Source organism: Squalius cephalus (assembly GCF_949319135.1).
Source record: "Squalius cephalus genome assembly, chromosome: 17".
NCBI classification, from domain to species: Eukaryota; Metazoa; Chordata; class Actinopteri; order Cypriniformes; family Leuciscidae; genus Squalius; species Squalius cephalus.
The window spans coordinates 2,787,005-2,810,587 of record NC_137138.1 but is presented as its reverse complement, the minus strand read 5'-3'; the positions used below and the strand labels follow the sequence as shown (position 1 = coordinate 2,810,587).

Below are 23,583 nucleotides of genomic sequence, written 5' to 3'. Positions count from 1 at the left end.
ATATATTTTTTAAATTTTAATTAAAATATTAAAATAACTAAAACTAAACAAAAACTATATAGACAAAAACACTAATAATAGACAAAAAATAAGAAAAATGACAACAAAATGTACTTTAAAATGAAAACAGAAAATACAAAAATAAATTAAATATGAATACAAACTATAAAAGTAAATCAATGAAACTAAAATAACGGTGATTCATTTTTCAATAAAATAAAAAGGGATGGTGACTAGATCTGTCAAGACTCCAAAAATACCCCATCAAAGAATCATAAAACAAAGCATTATGCATTATATTCCAAACCTTATGAAGTCATACGACAACTGTGTGCGCGAAAAATACTGCAGTTTTCAATCTCATTCGTTCTTACACACACAGTAACGTCATGCATCGAGACACAATGCCAAGGAAACCAAATGGCATTTATATCTCGTAAATTATCAATACATAATGCAAAACAATGCACTAGGAATAATTATCAGAATGATTTATGGAAGTGCAAATGAAAAGTGAGAGATTTGAACTGGAAGATTGGAAGAGAATGAATGACAATTTCAATTTGTTTCTTTTTTTTGTCTGGATGATATTTTTGTGTTTGTTTTCACAGTCTAATTTTAACTTTCTATTAAACCTGAAAATTAAAATGCATCTCAGTTTCCACAAGTTGTTTTCAACATTGATAATAATCATAAATGTTTCTTGAGCATCAAATCATCATACTAGAATTATTTCTGAAGGATCATGTGACACTGAAGACTGGAGTAATGATGCATTAGTAATAATTATCATAATGTTTTATGGAAGCGCACATGAAAATCGAGAGATTTTCAATGAATTACAGTTTCAGTGTTTTGTCTGGACAGAGTTTTGTTGTTGGTTTTCCCAGTGTAAATTCTTCTCCGAGGTAATTGACAGCTCGTCACGGATGCTGTCGATAGAGCTTAAGCTGTAAATAACCCGGAATATTCCTAGAAGATAAACGGCTGGTATGGAGGGTTTTTAGTGTGTGGATGGCTTTGGCCCTCGGGGTGTGTGTGTGTGTGTGTGTGTGTGTGTGCAGGGAAACTAAGCGAGCTGTGTGGGATTATCCAGGCACATCCGTGGGCCTGACCGTCTCTCACTGAAGAACCGCCTGAGGCCTGTTTTAATCACCTGCTCATCCGACCCTCCCACCGCTCATCACCCCAGGGGATTCTGGGTAAATCCCAGCCCTGAACATCTAACAGGGAGCCAAGCTTGAGTGGTGAAGGTGAGAGAGAGAGAGAGTGTGTGCGTATGTGAGAAGAGGCGTGCGAATGAACGACCAAAGATAAATAAAGAAATGAAATAAAAGAATGCCGGCGAAGAGCAGTCGTTTATTAATGCTTATGATATCATTAATATTTCTGAATATGCATAGAGTTTAGTTTCCTCTCTCTCTGATGGACAGACTGATGCTGATATTAGTTCACCCTGTTCTATGAGTATCGACCAATGGCTGCCCCATATACAGTACACCACCACACACACACACTAACCCGACCCCTAAACCTACCCATCACACACACTCTTTCTGCATTTTTTGAACACCATTTAGTATGTTTTTTAAAGCTGTTTGGTTTATGAGGACACAGGAGATAAACCGTGTTTACACTGTAATACCCATGTCATTATAAACATTTATGTCCTCAGTCATAAACCATATTTACTGTACAAGCACACACACACACACACACACACACACACACACACACACACACACACACACACACACACACACACACACACAGACACAGACACAGACACACACAGACACACCTAAACGCCTGATCCGTTTGTATTTTATGATTCAGGAATGACAACAGTAAAGCTTTCGTTGAACTCTCGACTCAAAACTGTCAACAAATTTTGTCCGCGAGTCACAGAGTTTAACTTGTACTTGTGTTTTTATTTTACCTTGCTTGTTGGTTTTAGGGGGCGGGGCATTCTCATTCTAGAGCGCATCTGATTGGACAAAAAACTGTGTGGTACAAGATGAGTCATCAATATTTGTGATCCGTATTTCCATAAGATAAAGACTTTAAATTATAGATGTGTATAGATTATGCAGGTAAAAAGCTTACAATGAACAAAAAAATTACAAAAATATCCCAAAAAATTACAAAAATATTCAAAAAAATTACAAAAATATCCCAAAAAATTCCAGTAATGAAAGTCAAAATGCCAAATATTGCGATTCAATTTGTTCAAAGTACAATATAAACTGTACATTTTAATCTGCTTCAGATAGTTTCCATTTTATGGTTTGCATGGAAAAACAAAAATGTAATTTTTATTAATAATTTAATTGCAATAATTGTGATTTCAAAATTAGATTTTTCTTTATTGTACTGTAGTGATTTTTTTTTCTCATTTTGTTGTGCAATCACTCGCCAAAAAAGTAAAAATACAATTAAAAATAAATAATTTTATACAAAATGCATGTGATGGGTATTTTTTATGCATATTAATGCATTTGCATACTTAAATTGGAGTATGCAGAAAAACATTAAAAACACTAAAAATTAAAATAAAAAAAGCAATAATAAAAAAGTTTAATCTAATTGAATCATTAATGTGTGTGTCTGTGTGTGTGAGAGAGTGTGTTTGAGAGTGTGTATGTAATTGTGTGTGTGTGTGCATTTCTAAACATCTAGTTGTAAAATATCATCTCAATAAAAGAGCAAATACAAAATGGCAAAAGACAGTCGTACTGTTACACACTCAATAAATGTGTGTGTGTGGGGCAGATCGGTTTCACTGACCCCTTCAATTCTGTACCCTGCTGAGGTCACTGCTGCCACGGTTACATTACACTGACCAGCAACCGTCACCATGGCAACTGTTCCCAGGGGCCACCGCTTGCCTCTCATCAACGGCCCATTGAGACACACACACACACACAGAAGCTTTCTTGTTGTAAATGACTTTAGACACACATACAGACACAAAAGCACACACACAATGCCACACACACACACACACACACACATACACGCACACACGCACACACACAAACACACACACAGATGTTTTATATACTATAGGTGACATTATGGCTCTGTTCTGAACTCTAATGATCCGTCTACTGCCTACACAGAAAACCGCCTTACATTTTATTTTTCAGGATTCTTCAATAAATTGAACGTTCAAAAGAATAAAATTTATTTGAACATTCGAACATCTAAAATGTATTTCTCGCTCCAGCAGATAAACACATCTATAATTTAAAGTCTTTATCTTATGGGAAAACGGATCACAAATATTGATGACTCATCTTGTACCACACAGATTTTTGTCCAATCAGATGCCCTCTAGAATGAGAATGCCCCGCCCCCTAAGACCACCTGCAAGCAGAACATAGAAGCGAAACGTCCTGTTTCAATAGGAAATGCATCAACACAGAGGAAAAAAAAACTGTGCTAGACAATTTCTTAAAAAGTATAAAGTACAAAAACAAAGAACAGAAATGATCTGCCGTAAGAGGTTCAGAACAAACTCAAAGCAGAATGTTTGAGGAACATCAATACAACACAAACACTGAAATAAGACCTGCGAGGGAGGGATCGAACGCAGGTTTGGACCAAACAATCGAACGGAGTGTGAAAACCGCCGCAGACACATTATACCCCGTGTGTTTTCACACTCCTCGTCTGCTTTGATGAGCGGCGTGTCTGGAGGTTTGAGATGGCCAGGTTAGCGCTGGTAAACTCAACTCCACGTGTCTGGGGTTGAGAGCGGAAAGCAAAGCGTATCTCATCGCTGAGATCCTGGGGTGAATCTCAAAGATTCCTGATTCACCACAGAATCTGCTGGAAAACTCTTCCCACGACCTGGAGCGTTTGTGCTGGTTCATCTCTGGCCAACTACATCAAAGTGTGTGTGCCAAGAAGTGGAAAACATTCTCTGACACTTTCACCTGTAATCCTGCAGTGCCACTGTAAGGGCTTATGGACGCACTGGGGTGCGAGTTTTCACAGAAATTAATACAAGTTGGAACAGACAGACGATTGATGGATGGAGATGGATAGATGGATGGATAGATACATACATACATACATAGATGGATGGATGGATGGATGGATGGATAAATAGATAGATAGATAGATAGATAGATAGATAGATAGATAGATAGATAGATAGATAGATAGATAGATAGATAGATAGATAGATGGATAAATAGATGATGGATAGATAGATAGATGGATAGATGGATGGATAGATACATACATACATGGATGGATGGATGGATGGATAGATGGATAGATAGATAGATGGATAAATAGATGGATAGATGGATGGATGGATAAATAGATAGATTATGGATAAATAGATAGATGGATGGATGGATCTATTTGTCTGTTTATCTGTCTGTCTTATTAAACTTTTATTTATTTCTCTATATATAAACCTGACGTGTGTGTGTGTGTGTGTGTGTGTGTGTGTGTGTGCAGGAGTGTTCAGTGTAACACTTACGGGAGCTGACAGCGTCCACATACTGCGGCAGATACGGAGCCCAGAGATCAATGGTGTCCTTCCGGCCCGACTGACCAATCCTGCGCAGTTCAGCCAAGAGGAGAGCCTGGGCCGCCTCTCGAACCTGCAACACACACACACACACACACATAAGGTTTACACACAGATACTGCAGTGCTCCTGTTGAAAAGGCTCTCTTTAAGAAAGTATTATAGCCACACACACACACACACACACACACACACACACACACACACACACACACACACACGCACACACAGACAAACACGTGTCAGTTTTACACACATGCTCCTGTTGAAAAGGCTCTCTCTAAGAAAGTGGAGTTATAGCACACACACACACACACACACACACACACACACACGTGTCAGGTTTACACATGCTCCTGTTGAAAAGGCTCTCTCTAAGAAAGTGCAGTTCTAACTGAAGCCCCGGCAGCCGAACTCAAATGCCCGACCGCTGAGATGAAGCGCAGGAATAAAGCACGAGCCTGAAAGAAGCCATTGAGAGAGATGGAGTGTGTGTCTTTGTCCCGCGGGGTTAGCAGGTGCTAAAGCTGCGAGATACGAGTGAAAGTGAATGCGAGAAGAGAGAGAGAGACAGAGAGGGACCCTTGGAGAAAAAGGATTAAGGATGCTTAACAGAGCGTCTCTTTCTTTCTTTTCTTTCTCTTTCTCCGTCAGTCTTTCTTAATTTCTCTCTCAGTGTGACGTACGACACCTCTGCGGTCACGGGCGTCACACTCTGACACACACAGATCGCATGGCTCACAAAAACAAAGGACTAGGGATGCACGATATATCGGCAACCATATCAGTATCGGCCAATATATGTACATTTTTTATGTTATTTTTAATGTTATTGTTATCGGCCCGACAAAAAAAATTTGACCGATATCTTAAAGCCAATAAAAAGTGTATTACTTCCTTCAGCTGAGATGCTTCAGATGCACACTGTTCACCATGATGGTTTTGAATTGCTTGAAATATGATTGAAATCACTTCAAAAAAGGAAAATACAGTTAAGTGAACTTGCACAGCAAAAGTCTGTGATATAAGCTACATAAAATTATCATGAGAACATTTTAAGTGTGTGTTTGTATCAGTTATCGGCTAACAAATATAAAGGATTATCGGTTATCTGCATAAAAATATAAAGAATTATCGGTTATCTGCATACAAATATAAAGAATTATCGGTTAATGGCTTTTAAATATAAAGAATTATCGGTTATTGGCTTACAAATATAAAGGATTATCGGTTATCTGCATACAAATATAAAGAATTATCGGTTATCTGCATACAAATATAAAGAATTATCGGTTATCTGCATACAAATATAAAGAATTATCGGTTATCTGCATACAAATATAAAGAATTATCGGTTATCGGCTTACAAATATAAAGAATTATCGGTATTGGCCAAAATTTTCATATTGGTGCATCCCTAAAAAAAGATTTGAATAAAAAATAATTAATATAAAGAATTATTGGTTATCTGCATACAAATATAAAGAATTATCGGTTAATGGCTTTTAAATATAAAGAATTATCGGTTATTGGCTTACAAATATAAAGGATTATCGGTTATCTGCATACAAATATAAAGAATTATCGGTTATCTGCATACAAATATAAAGAATTATCGGTTATCTGCATACAAATATAAAGAATTATCGGTTATCGGCTTACAAATATAAAGAATTATCGGTATTGGCCAAAATTTTCATATTGGTGCATCCCTAAAAAAAGATTTGAATAAAAAATAAATTAATATAAAGAATTATTGGTTATCGGCTTACAAATATAAAGAATTATCGGTTATCTGCATACAAATATAAAGAATTATCGGTTATCTGCATACAAATATAAAGAATTATCGGTTATTGGCTTACAAATATAAAGAATTATCAGTTATCGGCTTACAAATATAAAGAATTATCGGTTATTGACTAACAAATATTAAAAATTATCGGTTATCGGCTTACAAATATAAAGAATTATCGGTGTTGGCCAAAATCTTCACATTGGTGCATCACTAAAAAAAGATTTGAATAAAATAAACAAATATGTAATTATTGAAATATTAATTGGGGCTTTCGCACCGGATAGTTCTAGCCGCCAGGGTGGTTCCCCGAGAACTAATGGTTCCCCCTAGGTGTTGTTGTGACTTTTATTTTGATGCCACTGAGAACAGCAGAGCCAAACAGTGCTCGCATTCTCCATGTTCATTAGTTTACTTTTAGACGATCTGTCTAACAGTCTTGTCTAATACGTTATTCGATAGAACTGTTATACATAGAAAGTAGACAGTAGTGTAAAGGTATTAGCGTATGCCGTGTGGTTGATGTCCAGTGTTGCTGAGCAAAAATACATAATCATGTTTCTCTTGGTCCCCTCAAAGTCGCGTTGGATTTTCTCCTCAGTGTAAAGGTTGAGAGGTCCATCTATCACTATTTTCCATGTTCGTAGAGTTCATTTCTGGAGTAAATATATAGGCTATAATCTATGTGTTTACACAGACTTTTAAAAAATGGCAGGTGCTGGTGTTTCGCGTGCATTCGGCCAATCAGCGAACACTAACGTCACGGGTAGTTCCTATAGTGCTGGTTTAGACCGACTCTGAAATAGGAGCTCAATTAGTTCCTCCAAAAGGAGTTCCTAGAACTAAAATCGTTCCTGTGGTGCGAACGCACCAAAATCCGGGAACTTCCGCCAATAGTTCTAGGAACTATGAAAAGGTTCCTCCGGTGCGAAAGCCCCTAATAATACACTTTAATACCTCCAGGCAGCGGTCCTGCCATCTGCGCGCCAGCATCTCCAGTAGAGGAGGCCTGAATTTATCCAGACCCAGAAGATCAGGAAGCATGACACAATGCATGGCGGCCAGCTGACTCCAACCTACACAAACACACAATCACACAGAGAGTCAATCACAGCGATACACAACAGCCCTGCAGATCTGAAGCCCGGCCTGACAGGACCCTAGAAAAACATGAGCAACGTTTCATATTCATGATGAGCAACATCCAACACAGAATCACATATATCAGAAATATATGGAACAGCTTTCGGGAAAACTTCTGAGGAGAGAAACTTCAAAGAAATTACATTTCTTTGTGAAACAAGATCAACAAACTTACCTTTAGGAAAATATTCTAACAACTACTGTACATTCAGGCCATCGCTTTATAAAAACTGATTAAAAAAAGACAAATCTAGACTGGATCTCTAAGAAGGGAAAGAAGTGCAAAGCAGAAACATTGATACAAAAATATAACTTGACATTTACCACCATGTATTTTTTAAACAGCTTGTGGAAAATTCTACATTTTACTTGCTACATATTTGGCTCTCTTTTGAATTCAAATTTCAATTACAATTGCTTTTTTGCTTAAAACACTTTACAATAACATCAGTTAATATATTAACTAACATGAACAATGTGTTTTACAGCATTTAATAATCTTTGTTTATATTAATTATAATAGTGTTGTTTATTGTTTGTTCATGAACTATTGTTAACAGAGAATAAAAAAAAAAAATAAAAAAAAAATTATATATATATATATATTAGTAAATGCTGAAATTAACATTAAGATTAATAAATGCTTTTGCAGTAATTTTCATTGTAAGTTCATGTTAACTAATGTAGTAAACTAATGTTAACCTTATTATAATGATTTTCACCAGCGGTAAATTTTACATCCAAATGTATTTTTGTATGACTAAAAAATATAAAAATTATTCTTTATTATTCTTTATTATTCTTATTCTTTATAAAAAATAATGCATTGTGGGAACGGGTAATTTTCTTTCTTTAAAAAAAAAAAAAAAAATCAAATTTCAGAAGCATTTTAAAACATTTCTAAATACGTTTAACATAAAATGTCCCAAATGCAGAATGGAAGAAAACATCTCTGAAATAATAAACACTTTACAATAGGAGTTCATTTGTAAACATTGAACTAAGAAAAAACAAAAAAGTTATTAACCTTAGATATTGTTGATTTTAACATATACTAATAATAGTTGTATTTGTTAAGTGTGAACCAACAAGAACATGAACATTGTTATTACCTAACATTAACAAAGGTCAATAAATGCTTTACAAATATATTGATCATTGTTAGTTTTTGTTAGTTGATGTATTAGGTAATGTTAACAAATAAGACCTTATTGTAAACTATTATTTTGCTTAAATGTTTATAATTTTTTTTATTTCTATATCTACAGTATATACAGTACAGAAACAACAGCTTTAAGGATTTAATTCTTACACTCGTAAAGATGTTTATTAAAACACTGAGGATCTGAAGATAAACGTGAGTGTGTGTGTGTGTGTGTGTGTGTGTGTGTGTGTGTGTGTGTGTGTATAAAGTAAGCATGCAGTCCAAGACATACATTGACACAGACAGAAAGACAGACAGACAGAAAACGACTACAAGCACGAGGTACAGTAGAATAGTGAACCTAGAGACAGAACGAATCCCACAAACACACACAGGCACTGAGCGCGAGGCGGACGGAAAGCAGAGGGAGAGAAAACGAGCGCAGCTAAAGAAAGAGAGAGAGAGAGAGAGAGATTGAGAGAGAGAGAGGCCTTTATTCAGAGAGAATACCTTCATTGAACGAGGGAGAGTGAGACACTCCTGAAGCAGAAGACGGAACAGCGGCGGCAGCTTGAAAAGAGAGGAAAAGATCCGTGAAACAAAAAGAAAGAAAATTAAAAAGAAAGAAAGAAAGTAAGTAAGAAAGATAGAAAGAAAGAAAGAAAGAAGGAAAGGCCTCCAGCAGTGTTAGAAGAGTAAAGCGGCTGTTATTAAATGAAAATAAACTGAATACATCGGCACTGAACACTCACATGGACACAGGGAAAAAAAAAAATATAGAAATTAAAAATGAGTAAGTAATTGGTTATTATGGTTATTAGTGTGACTATCACAAAAAATTCTAGCTTTTATAATTATTATTAACTATGGTAACAGTTTCCACAAAAAGCGACTGGTATCAAAACCAATATTTCAGACAATTTCTTTTTTTATATAAATGTATAAGAATAATTGGTAACACTTTACAATGAGCTCTTATTAGCTAAAATTAGTTAACTAAGATAAACATTAATCTTTGTTAATGTTAATGGTCCACAATAATATTAACAGATACAACTTCTGATTTTTATTTCATGTATTAGTAAATGTTGACATTAATATTAACTAAGATTAATAAATGCTTTACGAGTATTTTTTATTGACAATACTTGTGAACTAAATGTATTAACTAATGTTAACAAAAGGAACTCTCTTGTTAAGCATTACAGAATAAATGTATTTTTAAACAATTTTTAGACACTTTTTTGTCTTTGCTGTTTCATATTAAATAAAACATTTGAATTTAAGTACAAAAATGCTAATGTATTAAGTGCAAAAATGTTTAATTCTCTATAGTTAATACGGGTCCATAAAGCAGCAAGAATAAAATCTGGTTCAATAGTTTTTAATATCAACTTCCACAAAAGTAGTTCAGTCAGCATTTGCCCTAAAACCGTTACTGTACTGTCGGATCATCAGATATTAATAAACGATACTAAAGCTTTCATTATATTCCTCTTATTATAGTGCTTTCCAGATGGAAACTTTTATTAGCATAGTAAATGTTTGTGGTGAAAAGCATTATACTGAAACCTGGATAAAATATGGTTAAGTCAACAAAAGTTTTTCAATTGAACCTTTTAAATTTACTGATGCTTTTATATATATATATATATATATATATATATATACTGTGTGAATACATTAGAGCTGCACAATTAATCATTAAAAGATTGTGATCTCAATTCAAACACCCACACAATCTCATTCCTAAATTACAACAATTCTCCTCTGTCTATTTATTACAGATATGAAACAGCTTCACAAACAGTCTTTTCAGCCACACCGTATCATTATTTCTGTCTTATAATCATTCATATGATCACAGAAGTACTGGAATAAAAGATTATAGTTCAGATATAAACACTGATGTCTACAGTAGCATAAATCACCTTTTGAAAGTAACTTGATGCTTGAAATAAAGATCAATTACATTGTTACACCAGTAGGTGGCGACAAGAGACTTGTCATGTGACTTTAAAAATGTGTTTGTCATTGAATCATTCACTCAAGAGATTTGTTCAAAAACACTGAATCATCCAGTTATGAAATAAGTGAAGTCTTTATGAGTGAGTCGTTGAATCATTCACTCAACTGACTTAGAAAAAAATTAACATTTTGTCAGAACCTCGAGAAAATAACGTTATTTGTTTCAACCGTAATCTATATTTGAAACAAATAAATCGTGATCCTCAAGCAGAATCATACTCAAGTGATCCAAAACATTATGCTGCACCTGTAAAATGAACAATTATGAGCAAGAATTACAAATCCCATGAGTGACAGAGAGAGAGAGCGAGAGAGCGAGAGAGAGAGAGAGAGAGAGAGAGAGAGAGAGAGAGAGAGAGAGAGAGAGAGAGAGAGAGAGAGATAGATGGTAGAGCGAAGCCATGCGTGCAGACAGAGAGACAGGGATCCTGCAGTGTGGAGAGAAAAACCTCAACAAACAAACAAACAAACAAACAAACAAGTGGAAGGTGTTTTTCTACGAGCACATCATCCTCAGTGAGGCTGCGACCAAACCTGATGTCCCGAGGGGAAACACAGCTCAAGTAAACCATCAAAATATCAGGAAAATATGTTTTAATTATGTTAAAAATGAGGGAAGAACAAAAACACTAAACTCGGTTAAGGTATTCATCTGACAAAATGATTTGGTAAATAAGCGCAAACTGCAGCTACGGGCTTTATTTCACCATGCAAAACAACAAATCTTCTTTTTTTTTTTTTTTGTAAGAAAAAAGTGCCCTAAATATAGAAAGCAATCTTTGTAGAATGAAAACAAGAAATTTTATTTATAAAAGGCAAAATCTGTCAGTGGATAATAAAATACACTTTTAAAAGAAATGCATTTCTGTAAATATCATAAACATCATGTAAATTAAGGATTTTACACTATATTTGTAGACTTCTTATCAGCTACCATTCAACTGTTAAAGTCACCATTATAAAAATAAATAAATAAATAAAAAATAATAATAAAAATAAAATAAAATAGAGACATACATTTCTGTCCATATCGCACACCCCTTATGCAAATCGATTTCTTATGCAACCCCGTGCAATCAAACCCCTTATGTGTGTATGTATATATATATATTTATATTAAGTATATATTTAAATAAATATCAATAAATACGGCTCAGTATCAGCATATCGGTTAACCGTTACTATACTAGTAATGCAGTCCTCAATCAAGTTTTTATTTACATTTTAAGTCTGTTAACTAGATCATACAATAGCATATATCGATCCAAGACGACAGACATGAAAAAAGGTGAATTTTAAAAAGTCTTCAGCACTTCATGACAATAAAAACATATTTTATGTCAGTGTTCCTGTGCTAAAACTAGCAGGCTCTCCGACTGAAACCTCTCCGTAACGCACAGCGAGATCTGCATGTTTCTGCCGGCACACGCTCGGCTTTTATCTCGGCACGCGATTTAAAGAACGACTCCATTAAAAAACACTTAATAACACAACCTGAGCAGTTCCACAAACCCGTCCGGATCAATACGAGGAAACGAGAGGAGGGGAAAAACGCTACACGCGTTGAATAACTTTCATTATGTGTACAAACCTAAAGAGAAGTGTTGGATCAATATTCTCAACACATCTCAGAGGACCCTCTCTCCCTCTCTCTCTCTGTGTGTGTGTGTGTGAGAGAGAGAGAGATCATAACGTTCTCTAAACGCAATCTGGTCCGGCGTGAGAATTCATCGGACAGGCGCGTGTCAGGACGGCGGACACGGAGGGCTGACGCTGCTCGCGGTGTTTTGTGCGGTGAAAGACTTTAGCATGAGAAAGAAACGCTGCAGGGCCTTCTGGTCGAAGAGAAGAACACAACACACACACACACACACACTTCCCTGTGAATGAGCCAAACAGGCGTGTGGCGTGTGGCGTGAGCAACTGAACACAAGACATTATTCACAGTCCTCCTCCATTGTGGCCCAACAATAGCAGCTCGGGACGGGGGACAAATTAGGGCACGTGTGGAGGAAGAGTGTGTGTGTGTGTGTGTGTGTTACTAACAGGGTTTAAGCAGACACCCTGCACTAAACAGTGCATGTTATCTAGAAGTTGTCTAACAAAGCTTCAATGCCAAACAAAATGCAAAATGCATTTAAAAAAATAAAAAAATAATAATATATATATATAAAAGAAAAGGCAGGATGAAAGAAAAGTGCACTAAATAATAGAAAGCTATGTTAGTATGAAAAGGAGAATAAACTTGAACTGTTGTTATTGATAAAACCCCCCAAAATATTGAGATATCAATTTTTGTTGATATCACACAGCCCTACAAGATTATTTATCTTTACTGCATTTTAACTCTTGCATTTAACATTAGGAATCTACCCGACAACAACTGATTAGTCAAATCATGGTTCCCCGAATAAAACAAAAAATAAATAAAAAAATAAAATAAAATAAAATAAAATAAAATATTGTGTGTGTGTCTGTGTGTTACTAACAGGGTTTAAACGGACACCCTGCACTAAACCGGACCATTTTTCTGGTGCATGTTATCTAGAATCTTCCATAACAGAGCTTCAGTGCCAAACAAAATGCATTATTATTGGCGTTTGCTAAGATCAGCATTTTCTCCAGCTGGATGATATGAAATGCAAGACATGCAGAACAGGAAGAAAGCATCTAAAAACCAAACAGTGAAAGAAAAGATAATAGCAAGAAAAGATAAAAAACACTAGATAATAGAAACCTATGTTAGTATGAAAAGGAGAATAAACTTTAAATGATGTTATTGAAAAAATATCCAAAAGTATAGTGATATCAATTTTTGCCGATATCGCACACCCCTTATGCAAATACTTCTATATCTTATAAAATTTTATATTTTATAAAATATTAAGATATACATTTGTTGATATCGCACACCCCTAATGCAAATACTTCTATATCTTTACTGCATTTTAACTCTTGCATTTAACATTAGGAATCTACCCGACAACAACTGATTAGTCAAATCATGGTTCAAGTTCGAAATAATAAAAAAAAAAAAAAAAAAATTACATATAAAAAAAAAAAAAAAAAAAAAAAAAAATAGTGTCAGTCCGAGTGTTTTGTGTGTGTTTGTTTCACAGCGAGGGCAGATCTTTGTACTCACCTTGTTTGATCTGTCCTTGCAGGGCCGGGCTGGAGGCCTGAGGGCCGCTGTGTCTCGGGCTCTCGGGGGCTCCTGGTCGTGGGGGTCTGAAACACAAAAGCCCAATGAAATATTTAACACACATACTCTATCTGCAGCACAGAATTCAACATCACACCAGCAGGAGTGTGTGTGAGCAGATACACGCGCATGTGTGTTTATGCAGGACTGTGTGTGTGTGTGTGTGTGTTATATTAGTTTATTATTATTTTGTTTTCATATTGTTTTTGTGTTAAATTTAGTTTCATTTTTAGTCATTTCGTTATGTGCTTTTGTCATTTTATTAGTTTTTACTTTGTTTTTATTTCAGTTTTAGTTGTAGTTATTTATTTTGAGTTCATAATTTCAATACTTCAATGCCATGTGTTTAAAATGCTCTCATTATAAGTTTTTTTTTGTTGTTGTTGTGGTAAATCCTGAAATATTTGTTCACTGTTTTTACTTGAATCTCTTTGTTTTAAGTAAATAAATAAGACCTTTTTTCCTTAAATATGTTTATATATATATAAGATTCAAGATTCAAATAGCTTTATTGGCATGGTGAAATAAATCTTTACATTGCCAAAGCATTCATAACACTATACAATAAAAATAAATAAATAAATAATAATAAAAAGAAAATAAAAATTACGTGAAAATAAACATAGCAATAAAAATGTCTAATCTTCTAATATTTATACGGTTGGTAGCTCTGTCCTGCTGGAGGCTCTTTGGTCGTGACAGGACCTCACGTACCGGGCAGCCAGGGCTGAGCTCGCTGGGCTTTCTCCAAGCAGGAGTGGGAGTTTGTCCATACTAGATTTCTGATGGAGTCTTTCTGGTGGGTTGTGAAAAGGGGATGAGAGTGGCCCTATGTTTGTGTAATTGGGGCAGGAAGTCAAAAAGTGTAGCTCTGTTTCCACTTGATTCTCTGAGCAGTGAGGGCACAGTCGCTCTTCCCTCGGCAGCCAGCTCTGTGTGTGTGTGTGTGTGTGTGTCTGCCCGTCTCTATGCTCAGACTGTGTTCACTGAGTCTGTACATGCTCAGGACTCTCCTCAGTTTAGGGTCGCTCACTTTACTCAGGTATCCTGCCAATTCATATCTTCTGTTTAGGGCCAAATAGCATTCCAGTTTACTCTGTTTGTCTGTTGCGTCTGTCCAATGTTTGAGGTATTTTTCTTTTTGTGTTTTAATGATTTGGTTTGGTCTGGCTATGTTTTTATTGTCAGTTTGTGACGTCAGCTCTAAGACCAATCGGCCGAGGGCGTTCCTCTCTGGCTTCAGCTCTGGGTGGGTCAGGGCTTTGTGATGGAGGGTCTGTTCATCACTATTTTTTAAGTGGGGATGGAATTTAATGGCTCTTTTTTGAATGGTTATCACAAGGGGGTATAATCCTAATTCTGCTCTACAGGCATTATTTGGGGTTTTGGGGTTTGAACTCGTAGCAAGATTTTGCACAGCTCGGTCTGCAGAGTCTCTGTTGGGTGTTTGTCCCATTTAGTGAACTCTTGGTCTGTGAGTCCCAGACTTCACACCCGTACAGCGCGATGGGCTCGATTACTGTTTTGATTATTTTTAGCCAGATTCTGATTGGGATGTCAATTTGGATATTTGAATATACTAATATTTATGCCAAGGTAAGTGTAGTCCTGCGTGTGTTCGAGGAGCATGTTGTCCAATGTAAAACTATGATGCTGGTCGTGGCGGCTGGTCTTTTTCGGAAAATCATTATTTTTGTCTTTTTGGGGTTAACTGCCAGGGCCCATGACTGACAGAAGCCGTGCAGGAGGTCTAGATGCAGCTGTAGACCCTCTCTAGTGGGAGACAGCAGCACCAGATCATCAGCAAACAGAAGGCACTTGACCTCAGTGTCCAGTAGAGTAAGGCCAGGTGCCGCAGACTGACCCAGAGCTCTCGCTAGCTCGTTTATGTAGATATTGAACAGCGTGGGACTTAAAGGAGAACTCCGGTCAATTTTAACATTGAGCTCATTTTTTTGTACATTTGGAGTGCTGTCAATACAGAGAACAACGACAAAAATCGGTGTTGCCTACACCGTGTTATCCTCTTTTTAAAATTTGCACCCTGTTGACTTCAATGGGGCAAGTTTTAAACATGCTTTTAGCCTCTTAACATCCTTGATGTGTCATTACAAGTGCACAGGTCATGTGAGTGATTCCTTCAGAGTGAACACGGTGAATCTGACTGCAGTAGATGTGAAAGATATGAATAAAAGTGATGTTAATTCAGCCAGCGCTCATACCTGTATTTACATCCTGTTTTCGGCTGAAGTCCACAGTAATCGATTGTCGAGTTCACGCGCATAGGTTTAGTACGTACGATCATGCGCCCAAACTCGACAATCGACTACTGTGGACTTCAACCGAAAACAGGATGTAAATACAGGTATGAGCGCTGGCTGAAATAACATCATTTTTATTCATATCTTTCACATCTACTGCAGTCAGATTCACCGTGTTCACTCTGAAGGAATCACTCACATGACCTGTGCACTTGTAATGACACATCAAGGATGTTAAGAGGCTAAAAGCAGGTTTAAGACTTGCCCCATTGAAGTCAACAGGGTGCAAATTTTAAAAAGAGGATAACACGGTGTAGGCAACACCGATTTCTGTAGTTGTTCTCTGTATTGACAGCACTCCAAATGTACAAAAAAATGAGCTCAATGTTAAAATTGACCGGAGTTCTCCTTTAAGCTGCAGCCCTGTCTCACTCCACGACTCTGAGGGAGGAATTCTGTGTGTTTGTTACCAATTTTAACTGCAAATTTGTTGTTTGTGTACATTGATTTGATGATGTCATATGTTTTTCCTCCGATGCCGCACTGGATTAATTGAAGGAAAAGACCTTCATGCCAAATGGAGTCAAAAGCTTTTTTGAAGTCAACAAAGCATGAGAAAATTTTACTTTTGTTTTGGTTGATTTGCTTGTTGATTAAGATATGGAGAGTGTATATATGGTCTGATGTGCGATATTTAGGTTGGAAGCCAATTTGACATTTGCTCAGGACATTTCTGTCTCTGAGGAGATGGGCTAGTCTGCCGTTTAGGATGTTGCAGAAGAGTTTGCCTAGGTTGCTGTTTACACATATACCACAGTAATTATTAGGGTCAAATCTGTCTCCGTTTTTATGGATTGGGGTAATAAGACCTTTGTTCCAGATGTTGGGGAATATACCTAAACTCAGGATGATGTTGAAGAGCTTGAGAATGGCTGATTTGAATTTGTGGTCTGTGTATTTAATCATTTCATTTAGGATGCCATCGACACCACAGGCTTTTTGCAGTTTCAGGGTTTGTATCTTGTCTAATAGGGTTAGGTGTCATTGGAGAGTCTAAGGGGTTCTGGTAGTCTTTGATGGTTGATTCTAAAACCCTTAGTTTGTCATACAGGGCATTTTGTTCCTGATTTCTGTTTATATCACTAAAGAGGTTGGAGAAGTGGTTCATCCAAACATCTCCATTCTGGATGGCTAGTTCTTGATGGTAAGTTTTGTTTAGCGTGTTCCAATGTTTCCAGAAGTGGTGGGATTCTAAAGAGTCTTCAATTTCCCTGAGTTGACTTTTTATGTTTTGTTCTTTTTTCTTTCTTAAAGTATTCCTATAATGTTTAAGTTTTTCATGATAGAGATGACGGATGTTCTCATTGTCAGCATCTCTGTGTTTCTGGTTGGATAGGATTCTTAATTCTCTCCTAAGTTTTTTACAGTCGTTGTCAAACCTCTCTCTCTCTCTCTCATATATGCGGTCTCTCTCTCTCTCTCTTCAGTGTTGGTGTCTACCGTCTCGTCCTGTCATCATCACTCTATGTTCCACCTGTCATATTCACTCTAACGAGAGCCTGACCTCGTTAAAGCTTCAGATGAAGCTTCTGTGAGATCTTTGGTTCCACATTCTGCTCAGAGTTCAGTTTTTTAAAAGCACATGTTAAGAGAAGAGAGAAGGCGTGAAATAAACGACTTCTGACGGAGTCTAAGAAGCTGTAGGTTTAGTAAGAGACTCGCTTGAAACGTTTCACTTCCCAAACTACACAGTCAAAAGGCATTTGATAAGAACTCAAGAAACATGTGTGTGTGTGTGTGTGTCAGGAAAGTTTTAGCCGCTTTATAAAACCTTCTGAACGCATTATAAAAGACACTAAAACTGCAGTTTGATGGAAACGGTCCAAACGTCCACCAACAGCAATAATACAGTGCTTTTATTTCAACTGTAACATTTCTGCCAGGTTCATCCTGGGCTTGTTGGAGAAGTTTATTGACAAGTTATTGAAAATACCATCTTTTTGGCCATTTTAGCTTTCCACTGCGTAACTTTGCCCTCCAAAGCGTTTAGAAAACAAATCTAAAGCAAGGCCGTAAATGTGAAATTGCCTCATAAAAGTGTGGAGCAGATTTTGCTCAGAGCAACGCCGAGATTGAAAGATGTTCAGAAATGTTTTAATATCTGTGTGTGAACAGAAAGGATGTAGTTCATGTGGGGAAAAAATTAGCATAGAAAAAAATATAGATTATAGCAAATAACGTTATTTTCTCAGGGTTACAAAATGTTAATTGCTGCTGTCAACTAAAAAAATGTTAAAATTGTATTTATTTTCTAAGTCAGTTGAGTGAACGATTCAATGACTCACTCATAAAGTCTGGAAATTAAATACATAATAATAATAATAATAATAATAATACAACATATTAGTGTTTGAAAAGAAACGTACGACTCTCAAGGCAAACATGTTCAGGTCAAAAATCAAATGAAATAATCAAAATATTTCTCTAGAATTCTCATTACCTATGCAAAACATACATGATTATGAATTATTTAAGTGATAATTTATGCTTATGTGTAAATAAAATAATCAATGAATTACAGACATTTTTACATTTACTTTATTTACAATAAAAACCTCTTCTTCAGCTGATCGCGTACAGCCCGTTTAAACACTTCAAAGACTTTTGAAACTGCATTGATTTGGACTTAAAATCGATGGTAACCAATGAAGTCCATTGTTAGACGAAAAAAACTAGAAATGTTTTCTTCAAAAAACATAATTTCTCTCCCACTGAGGAAAGAAAGACATGGATATCTTGGATAGCATTGGGGTGAGTAAATTATTAGGAAATTTTCATTTTGGGGTGAACTAATCCTTTAAGTAATGTCGCTAAATAATGTTAACAAATGGAGGCTTATTGTAAAATTCAAAAATGAAAATCCATAAAGAATCACCATTAAGAATAGGCAAGGCAATGCAAATTTCATGATATTTATACAGTGGATGATTCAGTGACTCACTCATAAAGTCTGTAAATGAAATAACAGAAATAATAGAAATAATAGAAAAAATTAGTGTTTGAACTGAAACGCAGGATTCTCGAAACATGTTCAGGTCATGTTTTACCCCAAAAATCTAATTAAATAATCAAATATTTTATTTTGAGACATTATTTTCATGATAGTTATAAGCACATTTCTCTAGAATTCTCACTACCTTATGCAAAACATATATGATTATTTAAATGATAAAAAGGACTTGTACTTCCTTTAATTTATGCTTATGTTTAAATAAAATAATCAATCATTTTCCTAAATTAATTATTAAATACTTTTTTATTTATCTTAAACTAGTACAATTAAATTACAAATTATAATAAATACAATTATTTAAAAATAGTGTCTTAAAATATAATTTTTTAAAAATATATATATATTTTTTATCTCTCTAAAAAAAATAATAATAATAATTATATATATATGTATTGTTAGTTGTTAGTTCTCGTTAACTAACGCAGTTAAATAATGTTACCAAATGGAGCCTTATTGTAAAATTCAATAATGAAAATCCACGAAGAATCACCATTAAGAATGCATTATGGTTATGCAAATTTCAGTGATTCTGATCACATATAAATAATTCAAGATTAAATTAGCGAGAAATATAACGCTAACCCTTAAAATAAACTGCTCCTTCAAAATTACCCTCATTATATCGACTCGTGAAAGTTATTTCAAGGGTAAAACTGACTTTGAAAGAAATCGGTGGCGCTGCCCTTTAATCTAAACATGTACACAAACACACTGGCGGCGCGTATCGACGGATTTCACGTGTTGCTAGTTGCTAGTTCACCTGCAGAGCGCTGAACACGAGACTGAAATCTCTCACCTGCGGACAAGCTGAACGATCAGCAAACAACCAGCGAGAGAAAGAGCTCGATAGCCTTCAGCGGCTTCGCCCCGCGGGGCCGTTATGACCAGAACAGCGGCCCCGGCCCCTGAGAACGAGCGGCGGTCGAGGCCCCTGTGTGCAGACGAGCGCTGCGTGCTGTTTCTCGCTGTCCCGAACCTCCATCACACCCCTGGGAGCCCGGGGGAGCCAAAGCCCCCAGACACGCATACGAGAACACAGGTAAACAACAGAACCAGCGGGGCCGAAACACCTGAGGGTGCTTTACTTTCTCACATTTTGCAGAGATGTCATTTATCTTTTTATTTTTATTTTTTACTTTAAGTACTTAAATTATAATTAAAAATAAAACTGAAATAAGAATTAAATTAAAAAGAGCTATATTAGACATTTAAGGAAATAAACTAATAAAAAATTATTACAAAAGAAATGTACTCATTTTAATTGAAATTAAAATGCAAAGAAAAAATACGTAAATTAAAATGAATGTAAAATTATAAATGTGCATTTTCACACCACAGTCTTCGTTTGTATATACATAATAAAATAAATAAAATGTATAAATATAAAAAAGCAATATATATATATATATTAGGGCTGTCAAAAGATTAATCGCGATTAATCGCATCCAAAATAAAAGTTTGTTTTTAATAATATATGTGTGCGTACTGTGTATAATTAAATTTGTATATATAAATACACACACATGCACGTATATATTTAAGAAAAATGTGTTATTTATATATAAAAAAAAATATTTATATATAATATAAACTATATAAATATATATACAGTATATGTATGCAAATATTTCTTAAATATATACATGCATGTGTGTGTATTTATATATACAAAATAATTATACACAGTACACACACATATATTATGTAAACACAAACTTTTATTTTGGATGCGATTAATCGCGATTAATCTTTTGACAGCCCTAATATATATGTTTATATATAATTTATTTAGTGTATATATCAGTTATTTACTTCAATCTGTTTTTTTTTAATTCACATAATTAAAAATTATTATGAGAATTTTTTAGTAAATTGTCCAGATAATAAGTTAAATGCCAAAAAATAAATCTAAAACTAGGCTCTATTTTCTTCATACAAAATATGTTGTCTCATGTTTATTCCTTATTTGCTGTGGGTGAGATGATATGACCCAGTCCTTCTTTGTTATACGTTCCTGACCAGTGTTATTTATCTTAGCTTTATTAATATTTTTAGTTTTTATGTTAATTTTAGTTAAATTTGTAGTAATTTCGTTATATGCTTTTATTTTATATTGCTATTTATTATATTTGCTATTCATTTATTTTTATTTCAGTTTTAGTTTTTTTAGTTTTTTTTTCACTTAATAATTTAGAGCTTCAACTTAAACTTATTTTGGTTCAAAAAGTTCAAAACCTAATATTTTATTTTATTTCAACAGAAATGTTTTGGAAATTACCCTTTGGTGAAAATCCAGCGTTTAATGTTGTTTATGTGTCTATGTGGTGTTTTAAGACAAACCATGTGTAAATTCGACAGCATTGCTGAGTATTTCCTCCTTAAAACTGCAGTGAACCAAAGACAGTCTCAAAAACACGCTTTGAAATCGCTGGTGTTTCTGACGGCACAAACTACCTTGTAACCAATCAGATCAACGTGTGATCGTCAACCAGTGGATCTCTGAGCTGAGTGAGTGAGTGGAGGCGGGGCTCATTTGCATATTCATAGAACCGCGCATACTAAATGAGGCAAGAGTTCAAAAGATTTTTTTCCAAGGAAAACCGTTTAAATATGTCATTTTGGTGATCAAAGATGAGTTTTAAGGGATAAGATTATTAACTAGTGATCATTATGAGTGTTTGGTGTGTGTGTGCGCGCGTTTATGTGTGTGCGCGCATGTATGTGTGTGTGTGTGTGTGTGAGAGTATGTATGTATGTATGTATGTGTGTGTGTGTGTGTGTGTGTGTGTGTGTGAGAGAGTATGTATGTATGTATGTGTGTGTGTGTGTGTGTGTGTATGTACGCGCATGTGTGTGCATGTATGTGTGTGTGTGTGTGTGTGTGTGTGTGTGTGTGTGTGTATGTGTATGTACGCATGTATGTATGTGCATGTATGTGTGTGTGTGATGTCACCTGACTGGCGCTTTCTTCATATGCTCTCCGATGAACGTGGCGTTGGTCATGCCCATCAGTGTGTTAGCGAGTGAGATGACGGACAGCAGGTGTTGCGTGGTCACGGCTCTCGACACGCCGTACGTCCCCTTCCCCACGACCTCGGACACGGAGAGCTTCTCCACCGCCCCCTGCGCCAGCCGGCGGAGCAGCGAGTCCTTGAAGGTGGGCAGCATCAGAGACATGTGCCCGCCGCGCGAGATCAGGCCGAAGGAGATGGGTGTGTGTGGGCGCAGCATGCCGAGCCGGTTCACACACACCTCGTCCAGGTCCCCGTTCAGGCCCCAGGCGTGCAGGCAGGACATGAAGAGCTTGGCCGTGTCCATGGTCAGGTTGTACTCCAGGAGACTCAGAGACTTCGACTTCTCCTCGCGCCGACGCTGCTCCTCCTCTTCATCCTCGTCTTCGTCCAGCAGGTGCTCCTTGATGTTTTCTTTAATGGTCTCCTTCACCTGTGCAGGTGAAGTGATGGAACATGTGACCACAAATAAACCAACAACAGACGATTTTTTATGCTTTTATTTCTCTTTTTTTTTTGTTTGTTTTTTTACATCTATTTGACTACCAGTGTTATATTATTTTATTAATATATTTTGAGTTTTCATGTTAATTTTTAATTTTTTTTAGTCATTTCATTATGTGCCTTTATATATATATATTTAGGTTTAATTTATTTTTATTACAATTTTAGTTAGCATTTATTTCAAGCTAATAATTTTGATGATTCAACTTAAACTTACTTTAGTGTATTGTCAATGCAACATTTCTAAAAGTATATTCAAAAGCAAATATTCTGAAGTTTTTCAACTAATATTCATTTTTTTTTTTTTAGCTTTATTTCACTTAGCTGAAATGTTTTAATAGTTTTAGTTTACAATAATAACCCTGTTAACTACTTTTAATCATTCATTTTTAATCTTAAACTATAGTGTTTAATATAGATTTTTATTCCTATAAAAATAAACATGTAAAAATAACATGTTTATAAAATATAAAACCATTAAATATAAATACAAATAAATATAATTTATAATAATAAATATATAAGTAAATATAGTATTTATTATTATACTCGTGTTACTTTATTATTTGATAAAAAATACAATTCAAATTAATTATAAATAATATTTATTATCTTCCTAAAATGATATCATTTTATATAAAAACACATCTTTATAAAAATATACAAAATAAAATGTTATATATATATATATATATATATATATATATATATATATATATATATATATATACACACAAACACACACACATTTTTTTATTAAATACTTGTTTATTATCTAAATTTAGTACTTTTATATCACGAATTATAGCAAATACAATTATTTAAAAATAGTGTCTTAAAATATTTGTATAGAACAATTATAATTAAATTAAGT

General features: G+C 35.2%; 1 protein-coding gene across 1 annotated transcript in view; it reads right to left on the bottom strand.

Moving 5' to 3' along the window:
* Positions 1–23,583, bottom strand: part of wdr7 (WD repeat domain 7) — a 111,964-nt gene that overhangs the window by 60,215 nt on the left and 28,166 nt on the right. The window contains exons 17-21 of the mRNA XM_079847554.1: positions 22,148–22,638; positions 13,801–13,886; positions 9,141–9,200; positions 7,301–7,419; positions 4,499–4,622 (exon numbers count right to left, since the gene is read on the bottom strand). Of these exons, the coding sequence (XP_079703680.1) occupies positions 4,499–4,622; positions 7,301–7,419; positions 9,141–9,200; positions 13,801–13,886; positions 22,148–22,638 (880 nt within the window). The remainder of the gene's footprint in view (positions 1–4,498; positions 4,623–7,300; positions 7,420–9,140; positions 9,201–13,800; positions 13,887–22,147; positions 22,639–23,583) is intronic.